This window comes from Clinocottus analis, unplaced genomic scaffold, assembly GCF_023055335.1.
Source record: "Clinocottus analis isolate CAN_PGR_092001 unplaced genomic scaffold, fCliAna1.0.p SCAF_8, whole genome shotgun sequence".
NCBI classification, from domain to species: Eukaryota; Metazoa; Chordata; class Actinopteri; order Perciformes; family Cottidae; genus Clinocottus; species Clinocottus analis.
Window position 1 is genome coordinate 5,357,230 of NW_027176240.1, and position 10,451 is coordinate 5,367,680.

The window sequence follows — 10,451 nt, forward strand, 5'->3', positions numbered from 1 at the left end:
CTGTTTTATTTAAGCTGCTGAAATAATTTGTTCTCACCTGTAGCATCAGCTCGCAGTCATCCCGGCCGACAAAGATCATTTCTCGGGGGAGTCGGTGGCGAGTACCCCCACTGCTCACCAGGAACCACGAGGTCACACTCATCTCTGCAACCTGCTGCTGCCTTTGAGCAGTAGGTCAGCTAATCTGCAGTTTAATAAACAGAGTAGATCAGTTCTGTTAATTATCTTCAGTGTCAGAATTAAAATTGCTCTGTGTACATCGAAACAAACTCTCAGAAACAGTTTAATGAATGAAAATAACATACAATAACGGCTGGAACACTTGTTTTGTTGAACCAAATAAGTCTATTCACACACAGTGCTCTGTCAGAAGTAAAATAAGATCATTTATATTGTAAAGTTAAAAGAATACCCATTATTAGAGTCAAGATTGCAATATGCAAAAGTCAATTAAATAATAGTATTTCCAGACGAGAGAAAATATTTGTATTTGCAAACATGGCCTTAGGTTTTCAAGACCATTATCTTTGCCTTATCTTAAAGGTAAGATAATGCACTGTACAGTAAGTAGTTATACAAATTGTAAAATAAAGTAGTGAGGTCTAATACACACCTGTGGTCCACGTAGCTCACTGCTGATCAACCGCTGACAACACAACACTGCTAGGCCATCCTGAGGAAGGAGAAGAAAGGAAAAGCTTTTTTATTTATTTTTTTTCATTTATACTCAAGCAGACAAACAGATTGTTTTTTGTTGTTGCAAGATTACATAAATAGTCGAGGTCTATTAAAGAATATATGGCAGTACTAGTATTACAGACAAAGTGTAAACATTGGTATAGACGCACAGAATCAAAACAGTCCATCTTGCTTTGTTTTGCTGGTGTGAGGTTTAGTGGGCGGTCCTGCAATGTGATGCCTCTGCAGCTACGCCTGGAAATGAGCACCAAGCCAACCAGTGAGATACTTCCTCTCTTTCTCTCTGCCTGCCCTGATCGTTGCCAGATGTTTAGAGGAGGAAGTGATGTAGGAATGTTGGCTGGCCTCCCCAACAGGACGGTTATTTTCCCTCCTGCCCACCTCCTCCCCTCACTCTCTTACAGAAGAGCAGGAAAGGAGGTCAAAGCCAGCCTCAGTGACTTTTATGCTGCGCAAGCCTAAAAGAACAACAGATTAAGCAGCACTATCTAATTGACTTGTTATCTGCTTTTTTCTAACTGATGGGCTACGAGATTGGAGTCGCATTGATAAGTCACTGACTGGAAAAGTACCTTTTCCTAATTTTATTTTTTACACTGTCACAAGATGACAACAGAACAGAGTGGAGCCTCTTAGAATGAGGTGGAGAATTGGTTTAGATTTCTACATTTGGTTACACCCTAAATTTGGATTTTGTGCAAAGGTTTAGGCAACTTCAATACGGTTCATAATTATTTATTTCAATAACAAACATGCAAAAACAAGCTTTTCATGCTAATATTAAGCGGCACTAAAATAACAGGAGCTCTGTCGTGTGTAGAAAGTGCCAAGAAAAGCCCATCAGAGAGGGAATTAAAGATTATTGAGCTAAGCTTTTGCTCAGTTGACCTCATAAGTACTTGGTATACCAACTCAATAATCCCATGGGTACAATTTTAATCAACTGCACACCTCTGACAGGTCCTCGCACGAAGCTGTTGGGAACATGACGGTACCAAAGCAACAGCTGCCTCTGATGTAAAAGGGATCAGTTTTCATCACAGTAACAGCTCAGAATATCCAACAATTTAATGTGATACGTGAAACATTTGATGAGGACATTTTAGACAGTTGTTAAGTACTCTCAAAAAAGCAATCTGATGCAACATGCTGTCATAGATTAAGTATGGACACAGTTTCATATCAATCTCAAGATCGATAACAAAATTGGTGTGTCCAAACTTGACCAGACCTATGTGAATAGTGTACAATAATGTACAATTATCCATGGACAAATGCAAAAATAAGGCTTTATTATATGAAACCAATAACCATAACCAAATACTAAAATAAAAAAAAGATTCTTAATGTTTACCAAAATAGATGGAAGAACTGGCCAGACTCAGTATCATGTGCATTCACTGCGCGATTAACATGTTAAATAATTTAAAAGCGTATCCACGAGCCATGACAACACATATAACATGTCGGATATTAGAAATATGGAACAGGTATTGTGTTTAGATATTACAATGGAGCGCCACACGATGAACACATTATCAGAGAAAGCCAACAATGAAAAACAACAGCATTGCCTTTCCCCTATAATTACGTGTGGTTTCTCCTCCCCACTGTAACCGAAGCATCTGAAGGCTTGCCGTCTAAATAACCACTGCACACTCACTGCAGAATGCAATGTTAATGAGAATGTGGTTGATGAGCCTGACTACGAAGCATACCAGCCTGTGTGGTGCCATTAAAAAAAACTCCTTGCCATCACACATGAAAGACATGGCACAGCTGGAGGAATGCAGCGGTAGGTCTGACTAAGGGAGACACAGCTGAGAAGCATATTGTCTGCTTTACATGTGCTCCTTACAGTCCTGATGTTAAGTGGCCAGTTAAGCCAAAATACAAAAAAAAAAAAAAAAAATATTCCAGCAGTGTCTCGCCATACCCAAAGTTTGATTTTGAGATATTTATATCTTGATTTTCTGCCTTCACCTCAATACATTAGAGGTGAATTTGTTGGGTTCACAGCATTGAAAAGTAATGACAAAAATTCATCAGCCAAAAAAAGAGTCCCTTACAGTCAAGAGAATAAACTCTTTAAACTCTTTAAAAAACTAAATTAATCAACAGAAAACTAATCAGCAACTATCTTGATATTGTATAAGTAAAAAAAGATATAGGTAAAAAAAGGAAAATATGAAAGAATGTTTGTTTTTTGTAATTTGGATGAACCAATCATTCCCACCATTTTGCTTTAAATTGTTTGATTTCAATAACTCCCAATGACAGACCTACAGCACAACATGCTAACTGTTATCATCTGAAATGTGAAGCTGGAAGAGATGCAACATGTTTGGTTTCTTAACGCTGATCATTTTAATGTTGAGATAAAAACAAACAGAAATAATCGGTCTCATCTCCATTCCACTCTTTCAGCAATATTCATACTGAAGCTAATTAGGAGAAACTGTGACCTCGTGGTTTTGGAAGCAATTCCTCAACCCCCGGACATACACTTATAATATCTCTCACATTCACACGCACACTCGCACACTCGCACACACAAACACACACACACACACACACACACACACACACACTCACACACTCACACACTCACACACAAAGACTTAAGGGGTGAAAGGCTGGATTATTCCAAGATAACTGTGAACTCTTTGTATAGAGAAGATGGACATTGAAGAGACAGGAAGCATGCACTACACTTCCAGTCTCATTCACGTTGAGTCCACAGTAGATGTGTTGATTTGATGACTGTCTGGCACTAATCAAAAAGCATGTGTCATCTACAGTGAGGCTGCTCTTTCACAGCTGAAATGAATTGAATCACATTGTCATGAGGAGAATCATCTGAAAACGCTCACAAAGTTGCAGATCTGAAGCAAATCTTAGCCCCCCTATTTTTATGAAATATTTAGAGATTAGAAATACGTGGAGTGATTATAAAGCACTGCTGGATAATTTTATGAATTAGCTGTTGTTAAACACTATTACAGCTATGTTTCTTTTCTCTTGTTTTTTCATAAAAAATCTTCTGTCTTTTCAACAGTTCATATCCTTTCCCACCACTCTGAACTAGCCAATCACAGACAACGTCTAAAGGGGACAGGAAGTGATGTAAAAGCGCCACATTGTTTACTGTCATCCCCTAATACGTTTATTCGCTGTGACACGTAGCATCTGGCTCCAGAGCCCATCTCAGAATGATGCAACAGCACTACTCATCTACCTAACCTCCCAGACCTTCACATCACCACAGCAACTCTAATAGCTGACTCCGCATCACTCATACACACACACACACACACACACACACACACACACACACACACACACACACACACAGCGGCTGTGTGTAGTCTCCACAAACATGTAAATACAAACACAATTGTTAAGCAAACCAAAGTGAGAACGAGAGTCGGGGGGAAGGAGACGGACTCACAAGTCCACATTTCCATGTGGTCTCATGGTGAGAGCCAAACTTAGCCTGAGGGTGTGGTTGTCGGCCCACATTGAAAAACCTGTGGCTTTATCTCAGTGTAGCCACATAAAAACTTACCAGTAACTACAGTGGATATTAAAATGACTCATAATGTTAAAACATGCTTGGCTCGCTCCCTAGTGCTTCCAATACAAGTATAAAATGACATATGTTGCTACTTACTGATTCAGAAAATCAAAAAGGTGAATAAATTGATGTATTGCTCTGAACTTGTATGTCTGTAGGAACAATCCTTTGGCGGACAGGAGGTGATGCATTTAATGTTTATAAATAGCACTCAGTAGGATCTAGAGCAGTGATAGTGCCCTTGGCTAAACAGACAACCAAACGTGTTCTATTTACTAGTTAAACTCTATTGAGAAAAACATTGGAGGAAAATATTATGATACTAACTCACGGCAAGGTGACTTATTGGAAGCGAAAAAAATACTACAGTAAAGACGAGATAATACTACAGATGTTTCCAGATTGAAAACAAATATGACCTTTAGGGATTAACACCATATGCATGACCTAAAATGTATTAAATCATTTAATCAATACTGCAGCTTTGCAACAATGGAAACAAAGAGAAAAAGGGGTATGCGGTCTGAGCACCTCAACGGTGTAAGGAAAACCAATAGCAGGAAAGTACATTGAAGGTCAATACAAATAGAAAAGCAGCAGCCTCTTTATTCCCTTTAAAATGCTGATGCAAGGTCAGTAAATCAATATGTGATATACTGTAGAGAATGAATTGGTCTTGCAACCCTAGAGGTGTTTTGGGAGAAAGGAAGGCCCCAGACCCTTAAGGGTATAAAGAACAAACCAGGTAACAGATTCAAGACGAGACAGTCAAGCAACCTCCGGACAAACGGACAGACAGCCAAAAGGCGTTTGGTCCCCGATGACTCGGTCCACAGTAGATTTACAGACATGAAAGAGTACAGTAGAGGTACACAATCGTTTGTTCCTCTCTAAAAAGAGAGACTAGGCTTTTTCTATGAGGTAGATTACGTTATACCAGACACTTGTAACAAACTGAACAATCAAAACGTTGTCAGCTAAGCCTATGTGAGCTATCGTCTGTTGCTCTTTTTCTTAATTTTAAAATCTTACTTTATCACTTACTTCCTTATTGTTTCACAGAGTTCATTATACTTTATTAACATACTCGGTCATACTACTGTTATGATAGTTCCAGTCTTGTAATGTCACATTCTAGAAATGGATCGTGTGTGCACGTGTGTGATGCTAACGTCAGATAGCACTTTGACAAGTAAATAAAGCTCTGTGGAGCAGCCAGTCAATCACAAAAGTTTAGTTTGAAAGCATTTAAATAATACATGTATGAAATGTTCTCGGCCTAAAATTGAGAGTGCACAAAGCTCACGCTATGGCTGCTTCAGGGATATCAGTCTTTAAGTCTTTGATTCCATTTGACATTTCAATCTAGTTGGCCTACTTTACCTCAACTCATAAATGAAGAGCAGACAACAAAGAGCAAAACAATCACCAGCAACTGTCTGTTTAAGGGCCCTGCTTTGAGAAACCCTCACCTACAACTGGATGTATGCATGTAGTTTGACCGCAGAAAAGATGGAGGAACATTTTGTGTATATTACACATACATTCAAAGAGATTAACTGCATCATTTTCAATTATCCTCCTATTATAGCATCATCTGTTCCCCAATCCCCACTATGTTTTGGTAAATCTTCATCCAGCAATTGGAGTGAGATTGTATCGACACAATTTAAATAAAAAAATTCAACAAAGAAAAAATGCAGCCAGATAAAGACCATACACCAGTGTTAATCTCAAATGACAGGACCAAAGCACCGTGCAGGAAGATAATTAATCATTATGGTGTCGGTATAGCACCTCGAATCTGTTGAAACTTGAGTGTGCATGTGTGTTAATGTGGCATATAAATGCAGCATGTGGGTAAAAATAAAACTGCAGCAGAAAAGACCATATGGTGCAGAAAAGCAGCCACATGCATCACATGAGCAGTTGGCGAGAGGAACAAACAAGCAAACACCTCCATTTAGCCAGCATCCGCCCACCATGCCTCATTGTTATCACCATACACAACACAGCACACCCCTGGCCACAAGACACAAACCCGCTATGCTCGGTGACCCATGTGACCTACAGACCTACATTTAGACATTTATTTTTCACAGAGGTTATTAATTGTGCAGCATGTATTAAAAACATAGCCTGCCTTCCAGCATTAGCTTAAAAAGTAAAGTTATTATTCTTGAGTTTAAGAGGGTTTACCCAGTACTCTTAACAAGCTTGTACTGAAGAAGAGATAATGAAAAATAGATTATTAATAATCCAAGAGAATTAATGAGGCATATGGCCTGCAGCATAGTTATTTTTGGTGCATCTTAGTCATTCTCCAAAGCGTGTGTGCACAACATTCTTCAAAAAAAATATAGTGAAAAACACCCATTTCTGGAGGCAGCTTTCTCAATGGCGCAGAAGAATGTGTCGTAAACTAATACGCAAACTCTAATTAACCATCAAAATGTTAGAGCAATAAATATTCTAACAAAGCAGAGTTAAATCATTGCATTAGTTGACAGCTACTTTGAAGCAATGTTTTAAGAAAAAATATTTTCTGGTTTAAGCTTCTGCAACGTGGAGATTTGCTACTTTTCTTTGCTTTAAATCACTGCAAATAGAACATTTCAGACATGAGGAAATTTGTGATGGCATTTTTTCTCATTTCATGGCCTTCTTATAGCGCAAACAAGGAAGGGAAAAGATAATCGACAGGTAAATAATACAAAATATGTTGCAGCTCTTTATTAGACTGCAGTTGTAAATCAATTCTGTAACTTAGATCTGTTGAACAGTCAGATTGAAAAGGTATTTCAACTGTTGTTCTATTTACCCCCTGCAACATTATTGACTAATACGATCATATGATTGGATAACTGTATTACCAACCGTAGCCCAAGCACACAGTATGTCAGGTTTACTGTTGGTTTGCTCTGGTGAGTGCGCTTATGGCCCTGCGTGGCCCCTGCTGAGCAGATAATGACTGGCCCGTGGCCCTTTAACAGGAACATTAGTATTTGGCCAACCCTGCCTGGTTGATTATGACATCAGCATTTATCCTGCCCACACCAATAGCCTCAGCAGCAGACAAAAATAGTGAAATCCACACTGACACTTATGAGAGAAAAAAACCATCATCGATGGTATAACAGGACCATCAGAGGAGACACGACAGAGGAAGAGATGGAAACTGTCTAAATAAAAGATCAATATTTGCATTGGAAAGAAGCACAAAATACCAGAAACTCAGAGGGGAGTATGTCACACCCAAAAACACATGTGAAGGTCACTCTGTTTTAATACTCATTTTGAGTTAGATACAGAAAAAACAGACATGCCTGCCATGTTCCATAACAAGGGAGAGGCTGATGATTATGATTATAAATTGCCTCATGTGTTTTTCACGTTTTCTGCGCTGCTATCCCGTCTCTCCCTTTTCTTACCACTTGCGTTTCTATTCGCCTCCCTTGTTTCTCTGACTCTGCACATTAGCCACAGCTTCACTAGGCAAAGCTCTCTGACTCTCATGACCCTTTTAAAGTTTCTACAAAAAAAAGATTAGAGAAGTGAGTTCCACTGCTATTTTTAGCCAAAGCCATCCTGGTACAAAAACATGTTGAAGAGAATAGAAGACATTACAATATTGAGTTCCAAGTTGGATTGTTTTCAGTCACAAATAACACTCCCTTACCATTGAAGTAAAATGAACTCACTTCCTTAACTTCCTACAATACACAATGGCCATGGGCAGGCTAGACAAAAGTCCTCCATCCCAACTACAGACTAAATCATAAAATAGGTTCATATTATTAAAGGAATTGCTCACTAGCCCAGAATCATAGTACTGAGCCGGAAACACGTTTACAGTAATTCAGGAAGGATGAGATAGACGATGAAGAAACAGGATTTTACTTTATTTTTGTCTACTCAATATGAAGAGTCAACGTATTATGACCAATCAGCACTGACAGCTTGGTGACTGAAGGAAATCTATGTCGGTGGATTTTCAATTTTTTTCAGAAGAAAAAAACAGAACAACACAAGAAGACATATAAAAACTGTGAGTGCACTATGCATTCCCACCATTGCCTCTTATCATCTCCAGTGTAACTGTGTAAATGGACACGTATAAAGGCAGGCTGGGCCACAGTCGAGCTAGGACATCACCGCTGCTTCCTCTCTGAGAGTCCGTCCTGTGACACTGACACAGTTCTTAAAAAATGCAACTGTCCATAGAGACAACCAGCTTGCTGGCAACCACATTTGCGGGGAAGACAGGAAGGAGGCGGAACAGGCAAAGTGAACGGTAGGAAGGAAAGGAGCAAAGCCAGAGTGGACAGTATTATCTGCACACTGGCTGGAACTCAAAAGAAATTTGAATTTCCAGCTGAGGGAGGAGGAGACTAACAGTACTTAGTGGTGTTTAGCCTATAGCTGCCCAGCTTTCAAAGGACGCATATCAGTCCAGTATGAGAGCAGTGGGACTGCGTTATAAGGAAATAATGTCTCCACTGGTAGCCTACCTTTAACACTATTAAATACATTTAAGAGATGTGCTCATGATAATCAAATCAGGCTGCTGCGTCTGCTGCTTTCAAATGTTGTGAACAGTTGTGCAACTTTCCCATCATTCCCCATGCATCTGCTTATGACATTTTACCTAAATTCATCATTCATTGCAAAGACAATATGTACAACATTTAAAAAACGTTGCATACACGTGTATACAGACATACAAAGAAGACGTCGTCAATATCTTTGCCGACATATGATGAGTATTAAAGACACTGAAATGCAGTTTGTAGCACATATAGTTGCTATTTCCACAAGTTTTGCATGTAATGATGACAGCAATAATCAAACTCAACACAAAGAGAGCGGATGCATGTAGGCCAGCTACATCTGCCCCACGAAAACAAAGCCTCTACACAGAAGAAGAGAGGGGGGTGGGGGGGTCCGATCTCGGGAAAACACTTAGAAGCAATATTACGTAGAGAAATAGGCCCACGGTGTATAATATATACCCTTCAAACAATGCACATGGACTCGAGAGGGACGCCGGGGTGAGTGGGTTTCCAATGAGATAAACACAAAGCGACCTTCACAGTCGTGCATCCCGTCTCATTGGCCTCCGTCCGGTTACAGGAGGGACCGTCGGACATAACAAACACCTCAATAACAGATCATATTAAGAGCATAAAGGGGCAAAGGTGACCGGTGTGGTTTTTTTTGTTTTGTTTTGTATATAATAGAGGCAGCAAAGTGGCGATGCTGTGTCGCTTCACAAAGGCGGAGCGGGGCAGGCTGGTCATGCTGCTGCCATCAGTATCCAGTCAACGTGAGCCGACCGGGAGTCAGACCAATGTAGTTTAGCCGTAAGAAGCGTGACATTGTGTTTTTGTTAATACAATTATACATTCAAACTGAATACAGGTTGCAGTTTGTGACGCTCCACATTTCTCTGACCTCCGAGGATATTTGTATCAGCGCTGAAATCGCTCGTTGACATCAACAAACGGGCAGCACAAAAGCAGAAAAAACCCGACTCTTTCTCTTTTTTTTTCCTCTTCGCCGCAAACTTCTAACGGTCGACCACCTAGCTAACCGCCGGCCTGTTAGCCGTTTTATTCTGCAATTCGCAAAATAGAAAGTAAAGTATCCGCCTCACTTACCCCCTTTTCTTTCTTTCTGGTGCGTGTTTTCGGATGAAGGTGTGTTTGTGGAGCCCAGCCCCGTCGCTGCTGCAGTTCAGTCTGGCTCCGTGCGTCGGCCTTCTCTCCCCCCGTTGCTCAGCAATAACGCTCCTCTCCCTGCGAAATAGCGGCGCGCCGCGTGAGGACCGACGTCCTGAAAGGAGCGTCAAGTCCGCGGACGTGTCATTCACGACTTCCGGTATCAACTTTCACAATAAAATCAGAGCAATGACGATTTGTGAGCGAGTGACGTGTCAAGTCTCGCTTAGGGAACCATATGCGCAATTAATCATGTGAGTACAGATTAAGCAAAAATGTAGTTCAACATCCCTAAATCTGTGGGTAGAGATTAGCACGTAGACAACTATGATGTAAAAGTCAGGAAAAAACAATATGGTTCTGATCATAATTATATATATATATATATATATATATGTGTGTGTGTGTGTGTGTGTGTGTGTGTGTGTGTGTGTGTGTGTGTGTGTGTGTGTGTG

At 40.1% G+C, this 10,451-nt stretch overlaps 1 protein-coding gene across 3 annotated transcripts in view; it reads right to left on the bottom strand.

Annotated features, from left to right (window-relative positions):
* Window positions 1-10,075, bottom strand: part of cep170aa (centrosomal protein 170Aa) — a 37,352-nt gene extending 27,277 nt beyond the window's left edge. For all 3 annotated transcript variants that reach the window (XM_068568732.1, XM_068568733.1, XM_068568731.1), the window contains exons 1-3: window positions 9,937-10,075; window positions 614-673; window positions 38-184 (exon numbers count right to left, since the gene is read on the bottom strand). In XM_068568732.1, coding sequence (XP_068424833.1) covers window positions 38-142 — 105 coding nt within the window. In that variant the 5' untranslated portion in view covers window positions 143-184; window positions 614-673; window positions 9,937-10,075. The remainder of the gene's footprint in view (window positions 1-37; window positions 185-613; window positions 674-9,936) is intronic.
* Window positions 10,076-10,451: the final 376 nt, after the last annotated feature.